This window comes from Silurus aristotelis (assembly GCF_946808225.1).
Source record: "Silurus aristotelis genome assembly, chromosome: 6".
In the NCBI taxonomy this organism is placed as follows: domain Eukaryota; kingdom Metazoa; phylum Chordata; class Actinopteri; order Siluriformes; family Siluridae; genus Silurus; species Silurus aristotelis.
The window spans coordinates 4475820-4497797 of record NC_139579.1 but is presented as its reverse complement, the minus strand read 5'-3'; the positions used below and the strand labels follow the sequence as shown (position 1 = coordinate 4497797).

The 21978-nt window shown below is 37.3% G+C and overlaps 2 protein-coding genes across 3 annotated transcripts; one reads left to right on the top strand and one right to left on the bottom strand.

Moving 5' to 3' along the window:
• Positions 1-395: 395 nt before the first annotated feature.
• ppp1r11 (protein phosphatase 1, regulatory (inhibitor) subunit 11) lies at positions 396-3851 on the bottom strand. The gene is made up of 3 exons (XM_083544456.1): positions 3712-3851; positions 1619-1727; positions 396-1531 (listed from the first exon to the last, which is right to left on the bottom strand). Exons 1-3 carry the CDS (start codon positions 3787-3789, stop codon positions 1332-1334), a joined length of 387 nt encoding a protein of 128 aa, XP_083400582.1. The 5' UTR covers positions 3790-3851; the 3' UTR covers positions 396-1331.
• Positions 3766-21367, top strand: vars2 (valyl-tRNA synthetase 2, mitochondrial). 2 transcript variants are annotated; one of them, XM_083544264.1, is made up of 30 exons: positions 3766-4052; positions 5327-5521; positions 5621-5702; positions 5798-5898; positions 6618-6739; positions 7201-7267; positions 7361-7458; positions 7566-7647; positions 8862-8981; positions 9067-9175; positions 9271-9359; positions 9457-9547; positions 9953-10080; positions 10190-10293; positions 11234-11315; positions 11990-12066; positions 13342-13426; positions 14274-14367; positions 14517-14587; positions 14681-14806; positions 15694-15798; positions 16451-16519; positions 16609-16687; positions 16903-17033; positions 18561-18713; positions 19159-19395; positions 19648-19759; positions 20535-20740; positions 20887-21036; positions 21165-21367. In XM_083544264.1, the coding sequence occupies exons 2-30, from the start codon at positions 5330-5332 to the stop codon at positions 21231-21233; spliced, it is 3231 nt and encodes a 1076-aa protein (XP_083400390.1). In that variant the 5' UTR covers positions 3766-4052; positions 5327-5329; the 3' UTR covers positions 21234-21367. The 2 variants fall into 2 exon arrangements, with proteins under 2 accessions (XP_083400390.1, XP_083400389.1); XM_083544263.1 differs by having other exon boundaries at positions 4043-4317.
• Positions 21368-21978: the final 611 nt, after the last annotated feature.

The window sequence follows — 21978 nt, the reverse complement described above, 5'->3', positions numbered from 1 at the left end:
TTTAATGTTATGGCTAATTGGTGTAAATTGAGGGTCATTTATATGGCAGACGCCCCTCATCCAGAGCGACTTACAGATTCTCATGTTTATACACAAACACTTACAGCTTGGGGGTGGTAGGATTTGAACTTCCCGTCCAACACCTTACCACGTCCTGCATTTGGTTCCATTTAGGCTTCAGGTACAAGCAGTAAGTGTGTGTGTGTTTAAACTGTAGCTCTGTGTTTACTGTAAACGATAGAAGTTCATTCCATAGGACAAACAGCAAACACTTCAATGTGTCCGAACAATTGATTCCAGACGTATTATTAATGTATTATTCTACACGGGTCGTCTGCTGACCCTGTTTGGATCTGTTTCCCACCACAAAACCAAAAATTCTCACGTGTACCAAACACTTTTTCATCGGTTTATTACTGAACATGCTGACATCACTGGGATTCTACAATGTTTTCTCGTATGGTTCTGGTTGGAACGTTCCGTCCTTCGATCCATTTTTTGTCTTCCTGAATACAGACGTCATTTCGGCGCCACTGTGAAGCTTCCTGCCGTCGGTACGTACATGCACGATGCTTTTATTAGCTTTGCTTTTCTGATTGTCTAAAAAAAAGAAAAAAAAAAAAAAAAAGAAGAGAATCGGTAGAGTGAGAAACACGATGACGTAAAGAAAACCGTGACAAGCGAAAACATATTAACGTCAACATCGCACCGGGGAGGAAGTGCATCACTTAATCACGGAGGGATGGAAATAAAACGTAAAGCGAAATTTCATACGCTCGAATATCTCTCGCTATAACACTATTACGATCTGTCGCTCGAGCACCAGGGCACCGTGGCCTCGTTCCACCTCAAGTCTTTGGAATGGAATGTTTTCTAAATCAGCGTCTAATCGATCAAGTCTTTTTTCCCCCCAAATGTTTTTATTTGTTTATTTTTAACGATAATCGCTTGGTCGAGCTTCACCGAGGCGTCTCGATTCTTTTACTTGAATTAAAATGAGACAGAACCGAGCTTAAAGTTGCAGCAAAAAAAAAATATACAAAAAAAATAATAATTAAAACCCATATCTTATGTACAACAAATCCCCAAAAACAGACATTCGAAAGATTTCTTACTAAATCACAATGGCAGCAAAAAAAAAAAAAAAAAAAGATTAAAAAAAAATCAACCTGCATTATATTATCTAAACGCTTCTGCTCTGCATCGGACCGCAATTTAAAACACAGCGACGCAGTGACTTTATATCAATGTGAGTAGTCGGATGTAAAATTATGGGCACGTCCACCCTTTTTTTTTTTTTTTTTTTCCCCGCCACCAGCTTTCATTCCTGATTAGTGAGGGTTTGTTCCACCAGAGCTAGGGGGCGTAGTGGAACCACCGCTGGTGCCGCCTCCGCCGTCGCTGCCTCTCTGTGCCTGTCCTCTGCCGTGGCCCAGGATGCAGTGCGCGCTGCCGCATCCTTCCTCGTCTTCCCCTTCGCTCTCTGAGGACGACTCGCCGAACTGCCGCGGCTTCTCGTAAATGCAGCAACCTGCCGACGCCGAGAAGCAAAAACACAACAGCTTGAGCACGTTTACGCAGTTCTAATCGTTCACCCGAAATCCTGGTGCCTACTCACACTTCGAGGACCTGCGACCCATGTGTTCGTTATCCACCGTATCGCTGGACCACTCGACCTTCTTCTCAGTCTTCCTCTTTCGGAGCTTGATGGTCAAGCTTCTTCCTTCCTGTAGAAAGAAAGAAAAAAATGCATTGCAAGGACACGAAACCGTCGCGCACCAGAACGCTCACAGGAAGCGTTCGTACGATTTTGCTTTTATAATGTTTGCTGTACCAAGTCATCACTTCGAGCATGAAAAACACTTCGGGTCTCGCTAACAGTAAATCCGCATCCGTTGTTAAGCGCTTTATTCATTATTATTAATTATTTAGCTATTAGTTGATGAATGTGAGGCCTTTATTAGTATAATAGTAGAATCTTTCCAGAAACACTGACATTACATCAAGGTAAATCCTCACACTGTCATTTCATATACATTACAATATCCTATTTAACAAAATCTGGCAACCCAGCATCTTAGACTTATTTGGGAAATAGTATCAGTTGCACTGGTTAATGTTTATCCTAATTTATTACTTTATTTTAGTTTTTATCATAATATAGCACCAACACACACCATGACAAAGTCCTTGTGCATGCGACCCAGTATACCTAACAATAAAGATGATTCTAATATATATATATAAAAATGTTTTTGCACTTTTATCCAGAGAGTCTTTGTGCTCTAACTGAAGCCCTTTAAAAAAATCCATTTCATTGTATATCATATATAAAAAAACACATAATTCATTTTTTTTCTTAGAATGAATTATAGAAACGCATGGTATCAAACTAATCCTCCAATCCCTGGAGAGAACTTGAGGAGACGGAACAAGAAGCGAAGGAGGCCTCGTCCATACGTCAACATCTTCAAACTTCAGACTGACAACATGGTTACTGTGATCTGCAATGTATTTTTAGATTTTTATTTATGATGTTTTTTTATTTATTCATATTTTGATGTAAAACAGCAATTAAATGCACTAAATAGGTTTGATATTGTTTGCAATTTCAGCAATAAAATTTATTTTTCTACAACTAATTAAAAACTTACACTAAACTATAGATAAAGTACCTCTCATCAGATTACTCAATCATTGGAATAATCAGTAGAATAATCAAATTACTAAAATAATCAACAGCTGCAGCCCTAACACACACACACACACACACTATATATATATATATATATATATATATATATATATATATATATATATATATATATATATATATATATATATATATGTACACACATACACACATGAATGAATGTGTGCACAGATATAACCTAAAAATGATAATAAAATAAAACTGAAATATGTAATATCATAATAATCATTATTATTATTATTATTATTATTATTATTATTATTTTCAAATCAGATTAAACGACTCTCTGATGGCCCAGGCGTTCAGAAGTATTTCTTTAGATATTCTAAATAATATTTATTTCCATAAAATGTTACCAAATACACTACTGCATTGTCACTTTGTGTATTTTGCACCATCCATAACTACAATTATCATATCATCATCATGATCACTGCACTACTCGATATTCCACCCATATTTATTCAGTATATACTGTATGATACATACAATCACTTGTACATATACATATTTCTTTGCAGTTATACTGAATATTAATATATACACACACACCCTTATTTATACATACCAGATTATTATCTACTGCACCCCCTGTACATAAAGACCCTCATTTACCATACACTGTTATTTAGTGTAAATAAGCCACTGACACTTGGCACCTCTGGTTAGATGTTAAATGCATGTGATTGTTTCTGTACAATGACAAAGTTGAATCGAATCTAAAATTCGATGCACGATGAAGAGCCATCGACAACTCGAATCATTCGAGTTGTGTGCAAGTAACAGACATTCAAAATTACACTATGAGACTATATTTTTGGGGTGTTTATGGATACATTGTGTAAAATTCAGGGTTGGTGGTCAGGAGTATAAATTGGCTGCTGGATAAAAGGTGTGTTTAATTTGAGGGGCGACTTTGACATTTATATCTCTGTATTTGATTACGTTTCAAGCTAAAGTAGTGGATGTGGATGATGATGAGGATGAGGATGGGTCACCTGCTGGGGCGGCGGCGGTGTTCCCGTCTGCACCGTCTCCGTGATCGTCTCACTGGACGGCCCCGCTACCTCCGCCATAGCACCGTTACACAGCCCCGGCTAAGCTAGCTAGCTCACTCCGCGTCCTCGGTTCCTCTCAGTCCTGCGCGGCGCGTTTTCTTCTCGCAGTGCGGCGAGCTTGATCCCAACTCGATGCTAATTCTGCTGAATTATGGCGGAAAAGAAAACAAACTCTTTATCAGGAGGTCGTTTTCAATGCGCCATGACAGAGAGATGAATCTGCACTCTAAACGCAGCTCCGGGGGAAACAATTCACCGACGGACCACTTCCTGGTTGTCTGGTAAGAGAGTGTTGGGTGGGATGTGTGTTCACTTTTATTCCGCCCGACCTGGAACGAACTAAAAATACAGAACATTTAACAGAAATATATATATATATTTTTAACATTCGTTTTATGTTGTATGGTTATTACGAGGTCAACGTTATAGTATATTAGAGTTCAACCAATCTGGAATGCAAATATAGAATTAAATTATTATTTTTTAATCAGCGGTGATGGATTTCAACATGTCTGCGCCCTTACAGTAACCATTTAGCTTCTAAAGGTATCATCATTTTTATGTTCCCTTTTAAAAAATAATACCAATTTAAATGTAAAATAAAACAAAACATGACACATTTATTGTAACCTTCAATTAATAACTCGTGAATAAATCTAAAGTCGCGTCTTGTGATTTTTGTAGATGTGTCAAAGAAGTGTTTCCATCCATTCATTTATTTATTCCTTCGTTTTGTATGCATTTTACTCAGATTTAAGTTATTTTATTCCTTGTTTTTAAAAGTGCACAACTATAAAACTCATCTAATATTAACACGATGCTAATAAAACCCAATGGAAATGGTCAATTCTTATCATTTGATATCATAAAATGATTTTCTACATATACCAAACTGGCTTATTCTTAATATTGTTCGAATTGAGGTCCAATTGTATAAAATAAATAGATAAAAAATTGCTTATCACACATTAAGAATAGCTGCGGTCCTTTACAAGTTCCAGGAAAACATAAACCGGTGAAAATACACCCGAAATTGTGCACACAAACACTTTCACATTCACACACACTTGGAGCATTTTATCTTAAACACTCATCCTGGCATGTTTTTAAGAGATGGGAAGAGATCATAGACTCCAGAGAAACAGCACGTGGACCTGAAGAGAACCCAGATAGAAACCTGTACACAGATACTAATATTAAGTGGTGGAGTCCCTGACTATCTTCAAGCGACGATTGAAGACCTACCTCTTCCTGAAACACTTAAATGAGCACTTTCCTAGTTTGCTTTGTAGAATTCAAGAGTTATATTTATATTAAGTTTGTAATCTGGCGTACCAGTGTAGATTTATTCCTTGCTAGAGACTCAAAGCGCTTTTGTGCGTCGCTCTGGATAAGGGCGTCTGCTAAATGTATTAACAACGCTGTGTTCAGGATTGAATCAAGGATTGATGGCTTCACTCATCAATTGAATATTGGCTTCATTGGTGATCTTAAGCAGACTGAATTGTATATTTAGATATCGTTTTATGATCCTTTATATTCCTTTTTCTTTCAGGTCATGTGGCGACCCATTTGGGGAAGATGTTTTAGACCAGGGTCTGGAATGTGGTGTGCATTGAGATCCAGGCTTTGCTCACCACCATCCTCCTCCTTCTCTTCATCGTCTTCATCGCAGCCCATACAGTCTCTTAGGTCACAGTCGGAAAAGGCCAAGCGGAAAAGAAAGAGAGAGACGGCTATTCTCAGTGGGGTGCGTTACTCAGAATGTTAGCTGTTCGATTCACGTCGTTACGTTTGCGGTTGTTCGAGCAGGAATGCATATCATGTATTGTTTGTTTGACCTTTGCAGGCTGTTGAGCATGCTGGGATAAAATGGTCAGAAAAAGAAAGGATAATATACACCGCGCCTTTCTTGCCTGGAGAGAAGAAAGGTAGCGGTTGATATTGTTATGTACAACTTCAACTGGACTTCAGTTTCATGTTTTCTATGCGACCTTTCATTTGATCTTTTTTATTTTCCCCTCAGATACCAGTCTGCCTCTCCCACAGTCCTACAGCCCAGAATATGTGGAGTCATGCTGGTATGAATGGTGGGAGCAGCAAGGATTCTTCAGCCCTGAGAAACACGTAGGCACTTGCACTGACTAATATCACTAATATTAGATTAGACTAGATTAGATTCAACTTTGTCATTGCACATGTTAAGGTAATGAAATCCAGTTAGCATCTAACCAGCAGTGTTGGACTTCTGTTTAGAAGGTGATGAGTTCAAATCCCACCACCACTACCAAGCTGCCACTTCTGGGCCCTTGAGCAAGGCCCTTAACCCTCATTGTATTCATGAGATAATTGTAAGTGGCTCTGGAAAAAAGGCATGTCTGCCAGATGTCATACGTGTAAATGTAAATAAGTATATTATGAACAATGCTACACAGAGTAAGGGTACGCAGAGCATGGTATTTAGTTCAGTGCGTGTCTGGTGTCAGCGGAGACCTGGTAGTAAGGGGTGGAAGGTAGGTGGCGCTACCGGGGTGTAGAATTTAGCATTTATAGAGCTGTGCGGAAAAGCTTTTCCTGAACCTGCTTGTGTTGGTCTGGAGGTTCCTCTAGCGCCTCCCAGAGGGCAGGAGGGCAAACAGTCTGTGGTCAGGGTGGCAATATCAGCCACAAATCAATATTTGGAAGTGAGAAATAATTTTTGCACTGTTTGTTCTTAGAAAAGTATCCCCATATATATATATATATATATATATATATATATATATATATATATATATATATATATATATATATATATATATATATATATATATATATATTACTATTGTGTATCTTTTTATTTCTAGGCTGAGATGCCACAGGCTGTGAATAAATATTTCTCTCTCTGTATACCTCCACCGAACGTCACTGGAACGCTGCACCTCGGCCACGCTCTGACCGTAGCGATCGAAGACACTCTAGCTCGCTGGTAAATACATGATTATATCAGCTGTTATAACCTTTTATACCACAGCCAACAAGTGGCATTTGAATTCATGTACACACAAGTAGTTCCTGCTATAAATATTCTCCTTTTTTAAAACCAATAACGCAAAAACACTAGCTTTTTGCTTAGTTTTGACCAAGAAACCGAAAAGTCCTTCATCCTGAAGACATCATAAAGACTCCCATGACAGGAAATCTACATACTATAACGCTGGAGACAGCATCTGCCGTCCAAGGACCTCGTGAATGTCTTCTTACTATAGAAACCATCATATTAGAACAAGCAGAATCAAATGAATATAAATACTGAATGTAATGAATGGAATGAGAGTGTGCATATTATGTTTACAGTCATATCATTGCCTCAAAAGGCATCCTTTTATCGTATATATGAGAATTCAGAAGCACCGAGGTATAATTTTCAATCACCCCATGCGTGTTCAGGCGGCGCATGCAGGGCTACAGAGTGCTGTGGGTGCCGGGCTGTGACCACGCTGGGATCGCAACACAGGTATCCTCCTTTCAACCTGTCTCGTGTATATATTTAGTCACAGTATTGCGCTCGATTGCATTATTTTTAAATAACTTTTTCTCCCCCACGCAGTCTGTGGTCGAGAGGAGACTGTTCCAGCAGTACGGAAAGTGCAGACAGGACTACAGAAGAGAAGAATTCCTGCAGGAAGTGTGGAATTGGAAAACCCAGTGAGTCCGGTGAAACTCTCACAGAGAGCATGTAGGTTCTATTTGTGAGCAGATCGATGACGACATGGCGCCACCCCGATACAAGACACGTTTTTGTGTTTTTGCAGGAAAGGAGATGAGATTTATCGTCAGTTAAAGAAGCTTGGAGCTTCGCTGGACTGGAGCAGGGCCTGTTTCACCATGGATACGGTAACACTAACACGTAACAAATGTTTTATCCCACATAAGCCTTCGTGGTACTTCGGTTTACTGGAGTCTGATTGGTCAGAAAGTAAAGCGTTTTATGATCCTGACAATTCTGCATATCGAGGGAGTGAATGAATGAATGAAGGATGAAAGGAATTTGATATATTATTTAACCAGCAGGCATTTTATTTAAAATTTGTTATACATGTAAACTGTTTAAATGTTGATCGCAAATAATAATAATAAACTGCCTTATTAAAAATAATTACAAGCAATTTTATGTTTTGCATTTTTCCCCCCTAACCGTACTGAAATTGTACCGAATCGTGACTTAAACAACGAGGTACTTACCGAACGGTGAATTTTGTGCACCGCTACACCAATAACGTCCAGCCCTGTATCATTATTGATGGTATTAAGTTGAGACCGATTGCGTCTGCACGAGAGAATCGGTAAAGACTGGTAGTCTGGATGTCTACAATCACTTCCTGAAAATCTTAATCATACAATGTGAATGATGTTCATCTTGTGTTCATCTAGTGAGGGTTGAAGCGTCACACGCCGTTATAAACGCCCTCTGTTTGGTTCGTTGCTATGGTAACCGCAGAGGTTATATGCTTGCATTGTGAGATGCAGTGTTTAATCCGCTGTGGTTAATGTACGAGTTTCACCTCCTGATGTTTAATAAACTAAATGTTGTGATCTCCTGAACTCCATGTTGGTGTCTGAACTGCAGTGGTGATAAACCGATCTGCAGAACAAAGCCACGAAGGAATGTGCGCAAAATTTATTGTTGTGTTCCATTAAAATTTATTGCACACATAATTATTTCATACGTTCTGAAATGTTTGTAACGTTTTTTTTTTTTAACTCATGCACATTCAATTCTAATTAATCACCTGTTGTTGGTTTTAGATAAAGTTTTTTACTCTTTTATGTCAACAAAGGATTTGATTACACAGGACACCAGGACTAGTTACACTATTACACCGTTTTAGGCCTTTAAAAGTCTTACATTTGTTTAAAAAGTCTCATTAATTTTCTAAAGTTCATGTGATGTTTGTTAGTTTCCGTGGTGTTGCATTTTTGGTGCCCAGGCGTCACAACAAGCAGTTTAGTATGCAGTTGTTGCTGACAGTTGGTGTATATGAAAAATCATCCTAAACTTTCGGGGGGTTTTTAGCAAATTTTTGACTCTTTTTTTTTTTTTCCTGCAGGGTTTCAGTAATGCCGTGATGGAGGCTTTCGTAAGGATGTGTGATTCAGGGCTGATCTATCGCTCGGAAAGCCTGGTCAACTGGAGCTGTGCATTGGAGTCGGCCATCTCTGATATCGAGGTACTAACAATCGGCAGTTAGTGGACAATCCCGTTACCATTCAAAGAAATATGAACATGAATGAACATGACGTCTTTGCGTTTAGGTTGATTCGAAGCACTTATCAGGACGGACTCTTCTCTCTGTTCCTGGCTACCAGCGAAAAGTGGAATTCGGGACCATGGTGACATTCGCGTACCCCATAGAGGGACAGCGTGAGTGTTTTCAGATCCTGAACTCATGCAAGCTTGATTTCAGACTCGTGATCTGACGGGTCCTGAGTTTCTTGTTCTTGTTGCGTCTTTGTTAGAAGGTGAGGTTGCTGTATCGACCACTCGTCCTGAGACCATGCTGGGGGACGTGGCTATTGCTGTGCACCCGGATGACCCTCGATATCAGGTATACACACACACACACACACACACACTAAAATATACACACAACAATGTAATGGTTTAAAGGATGTATTAGGTATGTTCTTTTTTTTTTCTGTTAGGCTCTTCATGGAAAACAGTGCAGACACCCGTTTACCGACGGGCTGTTACCCATAATCACAGACACAATGGTGGACATGGACTTGGGGACAGGTATGTCTTGTATTCTGAGCTTTTAAATGTGCTACGTGATGTTTTGTTAGTTGATATTTTTTTTCTTAGAGATCGCATCAATCTGATTCCGCGTGTACAGGCATGTAATGTGGAAGATCGGATTTCAGAGGAAGCATATTTGGATATCGGATCCTCAAGCAATGAAAGACAGATTTGTAAAAGAAATGATTAAAGGAATAGATTTTTATTCTTTATTATATTTATATGAGAGAAATGTGTAGATGTGATAGAGTTGATGTACGAATTTGTGTAAAATAAGTGCATTTGAAATAGTGTATTGTTAATATTATTATTAGTTCCTTTTAAAAAAGAATAAAAGGCAATATGAAAATGTCATATGGGTTACACCTGGTGCCTACACTTCTACACAATGGTGCATTGTAGGAGCTGTGAAGTTGACCCCTGCTCACGATCACACCGATTTCCGGCTCTCTCAGAGACACTCTCTGCCTCGTCTCAGCGTGATCGCGGGGGACGGAACCATGACGTCCGTTTGCGGCCAGTGGCTCGAGGTACTAAACTGGTCATCACTGAGATGTTTTAAACCTGTCAGTTGAAATGTACTGGGTACTGGACGGGTCATAATAAATCACTGTTATGTGTATATTTTTTTCTCCTCAGGGCGTGAAACGATTCGAAGCCAGGGAGCGTGTGATTAGTGCGCTGATGGAGAGAAAGTTGTTCAGAGAAAAGAGGGATCACCCCATGTCTTTACCGATTTGCAGGTGAGCTGAAATTTGGAGCTACAGAACTCCAGTGAGATGCTGAAAGAGAAATTGTGTAAATGCTTTGTTGCTTAGTTGTAGATTTTACAATTCTCGGAATGAATACAGTCTCTGGTCTGACCGAGTGCTCAGGTCAGAACTGTATATTAAATATTATATACAGCTTTTGTTTTAATAAGTCTATAGAAGCTATAAAAACCTGTAGTAAAACTGAACTTGCGAGAGAACATGAGCTAAGAATTTTTCTTAATGACATTATAACTGTAGGAAAGCACAAATTATCCCAAAAAATGTAGACACATTATGACAGAGGTGGAAAGTAACGAATGACATTTACTCACGTTTCTATAATTGAGTTTTTTTTTGTTTTGTTTTTTTGCGTATTTCTACTTTTTGAAGTAATTTAAAATCTGTAATTTTATTTAGACTTAAGTAGGTTTTGTTTGAAGTACAGTAATCCCCCATTTATCGTGGTGTTACCTTCCAAAACCGCCTGGATAAATAAAAAACCGCGATAAACACGAATAATTATATTTTTATTAATACATTTAATTATTTTAACATAAAACCCTATAAACAATTTCCTATAAGTGTTTTGGTCTATCGTGCTATACGTAAGAGAGCGGGAAAATCAGCCAAACAAAGTAGTTATGTGGCAAATGTACTTCCACGATAACCCATGGGGGGCACCATATTCTAACCTCGGGAAAGCGGGGGATTACTGTATTGTACTTAGCTACATTCTAAATCATATACGTTACTAAGTTGAACAAATAAAAAAAAAAATAGTGCCATTGCTCGCCATTGCTCTTTTTTTTTTGCGGTCATGGCAAACCGTGTGCACAAATGAACAAAAAACTCTTTAATGGCCTCTCCAGAGATAATAAACTTCCGTATTCCGATCCTTTTGTTTTAAATTGATGTTTTTTTGTGCCTGTAGCCGGTCTGGAGACGTGATCGAGCCTCTGCTGAAGAAACAATGGTTTGTTCGATGTGAGGAAATGGCACAGAAGGCGATTCAAGTAGGTGCACGCACTAATGCGGTTAAATGTGTAACAAATATGTCAAAATAAAACTTTCAGCTACACATACACTTTATAGACAAAAGTATTGGGACACCTGAATTTCCAGCCATATGTGTTTTTTTCCCCCCAAATTGTACTACACAATGTTGAAAGCACACAACTAGATATAGGAATAGATATAGTATATATAATATATACTGTATAATAGGACATTTTTCCTTCGCTTGAACAAGGAGACCGAAACCTGTTTCAGCATGACAATGACCCTGTGCAACTCCATTAAGATCTGGTTCACATTTGTTGGAGTGAAAGCTCTTGAATGGCCTGATCTAGTGTTTTGACCTCAATTGAATTGAATTAAATCACTGCACCTTTATCTCACTCTACATCATTACCTGACTTTACTAACACTCTTGTGTCTGAATGAACAAAAAACTCAACAAGCACAATCCATAATCTATTGGAACATCTTCCCAGAAGAGTGGATCTTATTATAACAGTAAAAGGGGACTAAATGTGGAATAGGATGTTCAAAATGCACGTTTATATTAAGACTTATCTTATGCCCAGTTGTCAACAAACCATTGTTCATATAGTGTACAATCTTATTATAAATGATATTTATGGCCTGGCTATTATTTATTGACTTATATGTTCCTTGATGCCATTAGGCCGTGGATGATGGCAAGCTGAAAATATTTCCTCACTTCTACACTAAAACATGGAAGAATTGGCTCGCGAATATAAGGTTAGTTACACTCTGATATACGTCTCTATCAGTCGCTATAACTCTAAATATTCACATGAATGCTTTTTTCTGATAAACAGCTCAAATGTAAATTGAAAATGGAAAGGTGGAAAAGGGGCGTTCACTGACTGGGAAAAGATACAGGAGGGTTTTTTTTTTCTGTCGAACTTCTCACATCGATCTTTGATTTTCTGAATTCATCAGTGACACAAAGGTTATACTGTGGATTCTTTGGTCAGTAAAAAAGAAATGGCTTCTTTCTAAAAAAAAAAAAATAGTAGCACATTGGATTTGTGTCTCAATTTTTCTTCACTTTTTTTTTAGTGCACAAAAAAGTTAAATAAAATAATAATAATAAATTGAGAAATAAAAATTTGAAGTAAAACACAAGGTTTTCCCTCTGTTTGCTAGCATATTCCTAAACATTGTTTGGATCTCTGAATTACAATAAAGTGATTTACATTTTCGCATTTTTAAAATGGACCATATGGTATGAACCTCCACAAAACTCTATGTAATAATGCGAGTAATCAACATTGCATTCCATCAGAAGTCACATAATTAGGTGTATTAGAACGGAGGAATCAACCACTGTGCCATGAACCAGTACCGGGTCGTGGATCATTTGGTGCACAGAAAGAAAGTTGAACATTTTTATTATATTACCATTTTCGCATATTCAACTTTCGCATATTTTGTAAGTAGATTATTTCCGTCAGTGCCAATTTTCTGATCTTGTTTCAGTTAGATTTTTCCTGTCGTTCGATAAATTACCCAGCACTGATTCTGTACTACGCTGAGTTGAGTTACATGTTCATTGTATATGTAGTAATTAAATTAATAATTAAATCATGTACAGCAAAATAGAAAAAATTCTCTTGCGTGAAAATGTTTGGGGACCACTTTAATAGAGCACGAATCATGTGACGTTATATCATGTGAAACAAATACCAATTAAACTATCCCTGAACCAAGGATCTATTAAAACAAATCCTAAAACAATGATTTCCTATTTCAAATCCCAAATTTTGAAAATCTCCATCATGATATTACATCTGTTATAAATACATAAACCTTGACTTTGCCTAGAGGGCGCTGTAAACAAAAGTCAGGAATTGGGTAAGAAGTGCATTAACTAAAGCACCAACAAAAAGGTCTTTATAGTCTATTTATTCTGATTCATTTGTAGTTATAATGCAGATTTTTGAGTTCCAGGTTGTATATAAAAAGGTGTAAATAGGTAATAATGCTGTACCATTTCATCTTCTGCTGCAGTGATTGGTGCATTTCCAGACAACTTTGGTGGGGACATCAAATTCCAGCTTACAGAGTAACATCACCACAGTCTCTCACACAGGAGGTATGATCAACTATTAGGGCAGTTAGTATTTAATTTGAGAATCGTCTTCCTTGTTTTTTGGAGAAATGGTCGCACAGAGGTGTGATGTCTGTTTAGATGGTCATGAGTTCAAACCCCAGCACCACCAAGCTATTACTGTTGAGCAAGAACTTTAAGCCTCAACTGCCCAGTTGTAAGAACAGGGTTTCTGCGTGGTCTTAAAAAGTAAAAAAAAAATTTTAAATCTCGATTTTAGGACAAAAATTTTCAGGTTCTTAAATAATTTGAAACTGGTCTTAATTTTTCCGATGTCCGTGTAACACTACCTCTAACGCTCATTGAATTCCCACTGTATTGCAACTGATACCAACACGCAACAGCCAATCAGCTTCCTGTTATTGGCGCGAATCTCTCTCGGATTGTACCACAGACGTAAAACGGGTTTTATTCTTCAGCTATTTGGGGCCTGCACGTTTAGCGATACTTGTCTTGAAAAAAAATAATAATTTAGGGCTCGGTTAACATCATATTTGTGTGTGTTTTGATGTGATGGTATAGGTGTTAAATTTCATTCTTAATACTGTTAAATAGGTCTTAAATAGTCTTACATTTGACTCTGTGAAACCTGCAGAAACCCTGATAAATAAGATCACCCTAAGCTGCTCTGGAACTATCAGTGATCATGTTATTGTTGATTGTAATAAAGTTTTTTGAGTACAGATGCAACTTTCTGGACATTTGTATGTCATGCGGTGTATTCAAATGATTATAAGAAATGCGACTGCTGCAGTTTCTCCAAAAAAGTACTTGCTAGTAGTAATGTTCTTTTGCAGACCGTGTGCTTTACCATGTGCATGTCTCTCTTCAGGAGCAGTGGGTTTGGGGCCGGAGTGAATCGGAGGCCAGGTTACGTGCAGCTGCCAAATTTGGAATGGACCCGAATGCTGTTTCTCTAACTCGAGGTCACTATAATGTACATGTACATGTGTTTCCATACACAACGTTTAAAGAGATTTCCACTGAAAATTCACTTTAATCTGTGTGAACTTATTTTTAACAGCAACATTTGTTTTTACGTTTGAATCCGAAACTCTGCGCTTTCCTGTCTTAGATTCAGATGTGTTGGACACCTGGTTCTCTTCAGCTCTTTTCCCTTTCGCGATGTTGGGGTGGCCTGAGCAGGTATCTCGGTTATTTGGATCGGAAATTCATTAAGAAGAGGATTTTCTAAAGGAATAACCCTGCATGGCTAATCAGCATGTGCTCGATCTATAGACTGAGGACCTGAAGCAGTTTTATCCCAGCACCATTCTGGAGACAGGAAGTGACCTCATCTTTTTCTGGGTGGCCAGGATGGTAATGATGGGCACTGAGCTGACTGGACAGCTGCCCTTCAAACAGGTACTCAGACTGTTAACAAAATACAAGCTCAGATTAGATTTGTGAAATTCCAGACATTTATCAAGACGGGAAACTTTCCATGGGAATTTATGGGAATTACCAGGAAATAATGAGAATGAACTGTGAATTTACAAAATTGCAGGTTATCTTATAACAGGGAACTTGGATGTAGTTGTGGAAGAAAAATATCTTGCAGGATAATTTTGGTTAAAACAACCAGATTTTATGTCATTTCAGCAAACATTTTTCTTCATCAATCACATGCACACAGAACTCTTACTGCAGGGCGACTGAGGCCATGCCTTCTACATGCTCTGTGCATTTCTCCATTTCATACATCATTTTTTCGATTCTGCACATCAAAAAATATCCATCTTGAAAACAGAAATTTATTTTAATTTTTTTTTAAATTTAAATTTCCAACAATTTCTAATTAAATCCCATAAATTCCTGGTAAATTTCCAACTGGCATATTTCCGGAATTCCAAAGTTGAAGGAATTGTTTCAGAAATTTACCGGAAATTTTCTGCCCTAGCTCAGAAAAAAAAAAAAAGGAAAATATATACGGTATATATATATATATATATATATATATATATATATATATATATATATATATATATATATATATATATATATATATATATATATATATATTTTTTTTTTTTTTTTTTTTTTTATCTTTTTATACATATATTAAAGTTTAACGGATAAAATTAAGCTGATACTGTACAAACAATGCCAGATCTATTTGTTTTTGTTTTGGAAAAAATGGAAAATTGTAAATGGAAATTAAAAATAAAATTGACTGCACCTTAAACACATCTGCTTCTGATTCTCACTTCAGCTCCCTGACTTTCATCCCTTTATCCTTCTCTGCCTCTCAGGTGCTTTTCCACTCCCTGGTGAGAGACAAGCACGGTCGCAAGATGAGCAAGTCTTTGGGAAATGTCATTGACCCTTTGGATGTAATCTCAGGTGTCTCTCTGGAGGTATGCTGACAGCAGATGTTGTATGAGTTTGAAGACAGTCAGTACGACCCAGAATCGTTTATTAACACTAACATTAGCGCCATGCTCCTTATGCTAGTACTTCCTGTCACTGTTTTGTAGATAAGAAGGCTGTTAACTATCTAGTGGTCGGGCTATACACTCAAAAAGAAACAACTGCCATGAATCTTATATTCGATTTTTATAAAAATATCAATATTGCGTTTTTGAGAATCGATACAAAACAAAAATATTGCGATTCTCAGGTGTATAAATATTTTCTTACACCCCTACACAAAATAAGACCTCGAGTCAAGCATTAGCTGCCGCTTTGACATCGTCTCCATCCACAAGCAACACTCGACATTGATGCCCCCATAACCACGTCGCCTTATTCATAGCTATGGACTTATCAATGAGCATTGGTTAAGTATTTTATAATGTAATTGCTGTCAACATTTAGTCTTTGTATTTAGTCTTTAACCTTTATAATGAAGGAATTTTATGTAAATGGACCTTCAAATATTTTGACTGCAGTGAGCTTGTTTTAGAAGAGATATGAGCCAAAATAAGGAGGCGAATAAAGAAAATAATGTACATATTGTATTGAGATGTGGATATTTAATGGCCTTCAAACATTCCTCTGTGTATTTAGAGACTTCAGGCAAAAGTAATGGATGGAAACTTGGATGCACGAGAGAGAGCAGTTGCTTTGGAAGCACAGGTCAGTAAAACTGATGTCGCTTTGAACAATTTCTCTCTCATCTCTCCTGGCTTCTGATGTCCTTATGTCCTGTGTGTGTGTCTCTGCAGAGGAAAGATTTCCCAAAGGGAATCCCTGAATGTGGTACAGATGCTTTACGGTTTGCTCTCTGCTCCTACAAAGTCCAGGGTAAGTGACCTCCTGTATGTAATGATGTATAATGTAACAAGCATTGCTTTAAAAAAAAATGGATGTCTCATTAAAGTGTTTAATCATCAATGTATTATGGTACAAAGGTACAGTAAATTAGGTGCTAATCTAAGACAGATGATGGATAAAGATTTCAAGCATTCATGGTGTCAGTGTATTTCTGATCTCAACATCTCTGTGTTTGTCTCTGTTAGGAGAGGACATCAGCATGTCCGTGTCTCAGGTCCTCAGCTGCAGACACTTCTGTAATAAGATGTGGCAGACGGTGCGCTTTACTCTGGGAGCTCTGCTGGACACAGGAGGTCCTCTGATGCCACTTGCCGAGGTAAAGCTCTCCTGTGTGATGTTTTTTTCTTTACCTCCATAGAGAAGATTAAATAAAACCAGACCACAACTTTTCCTGTTCTGTCTCCAGTTGGACTGCGATCAACGTTTATTTAAATAATCCATCAATTATTTAAGAAAACGACTTTTTTTATCAGTTGTTTTGCTCATTATAAATATATAAACCCTAATTCAGGGTATTTATGTATAAAAGTGTACTTTCAAAAATGCAAAAGCCACATATTGATTTTAATTTTCTTTAATTTAGACATTTTATAAAGCTTATAGTAGCTGCTTGTTAAGGAGTGCAAGGGGGATTTCTCTTTTAAACAAATTCACTCATGCTGGGTTTCTCTCTGTAAAAAAGAAAACAGCATTTGAGTATGCAGGGTGTAGCATTTTGTCAGCATTTGTATTGTTTTTAATGATAATTGCAGCTGGCAAGTTGACAATCTTGCTTACAAAATCTATATAAAATATAATACAACATTGTTTTGACAATTGTTGTGAAGATATAAGCATCTAGAATTGATAATTCAATTTCATATAGTCTAATAATGTAATGATATTTGCATAAATTATATATACAAACATTGAAAACATTTGAACATAGTAAAGCTGCAGTAAATCACGTTTGAAGACAGATTATTACAGTTATTGTTGTAGACAAATGCTATAAAAATAGACTGGAACGGAGAAATGCAGCAAGCTAACAGGCTTTATTTAAAAAAAAGAGAAGAAAAAATGCATTGGTGTACAAATGCATAATCATTTGCTTAAAACCACAACATTTACTGTTGTTGTTATTTGCTGCTTTGAGATTTAGTGTTCGTTCGCACTGTTTTAATTGAATCCATCACTATATCACTATAACAGTTCCAATGCGACTGTCCTAAAGTTACAAACAAACAGTCTACACAATAGCACTTCATTAAACTACACCATTTTCACATGATGATGTTTTTTGCCTTCATTTGTGACACCAGTGTGTTTTCTTTTTATGTGCCCTTGCATCACTGTGGTACTTCCATCTCACACAAACTCCACTTTGCATAACTTGCAGGTTACAGTCTTCTTTGTTGCATTTAATATAAAATGCTTTCATGCCTTGGATGCCGCACATTTTTTCCTGCTGCCACTTGACCTGTACTCTGTGCCATTTCATAAAGCGGCTGTGTTATCTTGCCATCACGCTAACCCGTAACTTGTGCAGCCCAATTAATTAATAAGGGCATTCCTTTGACAACAAACTTTATTACCGATTTTATCGATTAGTTGTTGCAGCCCCAATGAGATGTAAGACATTTAAGTGTGCTTGATAAAATGAGGTGAGTAATGTGAGGTGCTTTACTCAGATCAGCGGTAGCTTTGTCGTTAAGGTTTTGTGCTATTGACCAGAAGTCTATAAGTTCAAATCCCATGGTTTATAAATCCACAGCAATGTTGTGTTGAGATTATCTAATAATTCAAAGAAAAAATTTTACTGCTTTGGTTATTGATTCATTCTCCTTTTATCACTCCATCTCAGACCTTTCCTGTGTCAAGGATAGACAGATGGATTTGTTCACGACTTTACAGTACAGTAGTGCAGTGTGATAAAAGCTTTGAGAGCTTCGAGCTCCACACAGTCACTTCCGCTCTGCATTCTTTCTGGCTTCACAGCCTTTGTGATGTTTATCTGGTGAGTAGAAAAAAAACTCGAGGCTATTATTGTTTTATTTTTTTGTCATTTAGCTCACGTTTCTGAAGTTTTCACACTTGATTTGCAGTTATGATGACTTTATTTTGTATATAGAAAAACATTTGATTAATATGAGTCAAAGAAATGAATAACTCAGTAAGAGTGCTATTTTGAACTTCTTGGATGTGTGACCTTGTTGATGACTAAGTTGTAATGTCTTGGCAGAGGCAGTTGGGTTTTAGGTTTAAAGGACCCTGGCTCTCACATAATCCTTATTCGTCCCTATTGTAGTCAGTAACACACTTACTTTATATTTTAATTTAATGAGTAAAAATGTTTTTTGTTTTTTGTAAAGTTGTAGCGCATCAAACTTGAACAGGGCTCCTATTCACTATTGTGCATATACCAACATCCTCCATTCTTGACATCTTGCCCTTTTACCTAGGAGTGCATTAAACCGGTTTTAAAACAGGACGTGAAAGAAAATGAAGCTTGGACTGAAGAGAAGCAGATTGCCACTGCTGTTCTTTATCACTGCGTGTCCATTTCTCTCCGGCTCCTTTCCCCTTTTATGCCTTTTCTCACGGAGGAACTCTGGCAAAGATTGGAGCCCTATAATCCAACCCCTACCACAGCTCCAAGCAGTGTGTGTGTTCAGCCATATCCAACAGACTCTCTTCTGGTGAGCCCAATGACAGCCACTGCATATTGCAAAATATATTACAATGTGTCTTTCATTTAACTCTAAAATCGCTTAACTGCGGTGATATAATAGGAGTGAAACAATTTTGGACCTGCTTTTGTTTTTAGTAAATAAACAAAATTGGTTTACTCAGGATCAGCCTGACCTTCTATTCTATTCTTCTTCTTCTACCTCACCTACTGTTTCCTGATGACCACTTTATTCTTTATTGTTCTTTCATGGTTTCTGCAGGCGCACTGGCACTTTCCTGAAGAGGAAACAGATTTTCTGTTGGTCCAGGATGTAGTCAGGGTGGCCAGGTCACTTAGAGCTCAGTGTCACATGACAAAGGAAAGACCTGACAGTGAGTTTTATGACTATGTCAGTTTTTCCCCATGTCTTTGTTTGCACATTATATATTATGTCAGCATTTCTTTTTATAATTTACTGTAGCACCAATACAGTATGAGTATTAGGGCTATTAAACTGAGGAAAATCATTGCTGTAAACTGGGTGTAAACAGAATAGAACATTAGTATATATAGACAGTAAAACAGTGGTGTAAAACGAGGTAAACAGTGGAGTAAACTGAGGTAAAAGTGAGGTGTAAACAGAAATAGAACATGGGTATAAATAGAAAGTAAAACATTTGTGTAAACAATTAAAACATTGGTGTAACCTGAGGTAAATGTTGGGTGTAAACAGAAAAAGAACATTGGTATAAATAGAAAGTAAATTAGTGGCGTAAACTGAGGTAAAACATTGGTGTAAATTGGTGTAAAACTGGTGTAAAGTGATGTAAAACCTTGGTGTAAACTAAGGTAAATTTGGGTGTAAACTGAGATATATGTGGGTGTAAACAGGAATAGAACATTGGTATAAATATAAAGTAAAACATTGGTGTAAACTGAGGTAAATTTGGGTGTAAACAGGAATAGAACATTGGTATAAATATAAAGTAAAACATTGGTGTAAAAGGAGAAAACACAAATGAATTTAGCAATTTTAAACTGTTGGTATAACTAGTGGTCAAATAGTGGGATTAATGCTGATAAACCATTTTAAATGGTCAGTTTTTTTACAGATTAATTTATAGTCTGCCAGTTGTTTATTTTTTCCTTTTTTTTTGCCTTCTATAGTGTGGGCAATGTGCACAGCAGACCAGGCACAAACTCTCCACAGCTTCAGGGATTCAATTTGCATTCTGGGTCGGATCTCTAAGCTTTATCTGCAATGTCCTCAGGAGGGCATGAGCTTCCTCCCGTTTGCCCCTGCACCACCTCCACCTGATGGAAGTGCCATTGGGGTGACTGACCATTCAGTTCAGTTACAACTTGATGTAAAGGTGATAGAGAAATTCAACATTGCTCTGAATATTGTGTGTGTGTGTGTGTGTGTGTGTGTGTGTGTGTGTGTGTGTGTGTTAATTTAATGCCTGTACAACGCTCCCACGGCTTTGGTTTGCTAATATATTATTTCCTTCTTTCTCAGAGTTGGCATAATGATAACAGTCAGGTGATCCTACTCTCTCAGCGAAGAGAAAAGCTTCACTTTAAACTTGAGCAGTTTCTGTCTCGGACAAAAGTACCAAACTACACAGAGAAGGTTCCTGACCACATTCGGCAGGAGACAGGGAAAAAGGCGAGCATTTGCCTTTACCTTTAGCCTTGGGTTGAATGATTTCACCTGCATGCTTGTTTTCTAAACATGAAAAGCCTTATTGAAATTTAACTCAGTTCATTTATTTTATTTTATTTTGAAATCTACAGATTGCAGCATTGGAGCAGGAACTAAAGAGCATCGAGATACAACTTTCAGCTTTGGAGACGGAAAGTTAAATCAAAGTACAGTTTGATAACAGAGCCAAATAATGTTGAATCAACCGAATTATACAATACAATAAAAAGAAACATTGTACAAAGTATTTGTATACGTTATAAAATGATAAAATGAATTATTCATGTGCACAAAACTTTTATTTTTTTTTATTTGCATTTTAATCTACAATTTCCAGGTTAACTAAACTGTTTTCTTATTTAAATATAACCTAGCATACATTGCTGATAGAATTATATTCTTGTCATTTTATCAACACCCTCAAAATGCACAGATTTTAGGAGGGACAATTTCAACAACAATCATCAAGCAAGTTTTTGAACTATGGACAATCAGGCAGGAAAACTATTTTGGATCGAAATTAGAAATCAGTATTTGATAGTTAACACAGTATTAATTATGTGTGCAACAATTTTTTTTACAAACATTCAGGCTACAAATTTGTTTTGTTTATTTGTTCAAATCAACATCAAGACTTGCTACAAACTGGGGGGCCAAGCACAACAATGTACACACTATATTGCTATTCTACTTGTCTTCTTCTGGATAAGGAGTCTTTGACCTCCCATGTGGTAAAACCAGAACCGTCTGGTAAAAAGTTATGAAATTTGGCAGACTGATCGGAAAGAGTATAAGTATAAATTTGGGCTGCCCATTGTTCTAGCAGCATCGTCAGGTAACTTTGGGCCTACTTTGAGAAGAAATTCATTGTCGCAATCTTAGAACTGTGTCCCCAAATTGAACATG

Excerpts from the sequence above, each read along its gene's own strand:
- ppp1r11 (XM_083544456.1), bottom strand. The coding sequence starts at position 3,789 with ATGGCGGAGGTAGCGGGGCCGTCCAGTGAGACGATCACGGAGACGGTG. Across the intron at positions 1,728-3,711 it reads CACCGCCGCCGCCCCAGCAG|GAAGGAAGAAGCTTGACCAT; the intron begins GTGACCCATCCT and ends TTCTTTCTACAG. Across the intron at positions 1,532-1,618 it reads GGGTCGCAGGTCCTCGAAGT|GTTGCTGCATTTACGAGAAG; the intron begins GTGAGTAGGCAC and ends CGGCGTCGGCAG.
- vars2 (XM_083544264.1), top strand. The coding sequence starts at position 5,330 with ATGTGGCGACCCATTTGGGGAAGATGTTTTAGACCAGGGTCTGGAATG. Across the intron at positions 8,982-9,066 it reads CGGCCATCTCTGATATCGAG|GTTGATTCGAAGCACTTATC; the intron begins GTACTAACAATC and ends CTTTGCGTTTAG. Across the intron at positions 11,316-11,989 it reads TGGCACAGAAGGCGATTCAA|GCCGTGGATGATGGCAAGCT; the intron begins GTAGGTGCACGC and ends TGATGCCATTAG.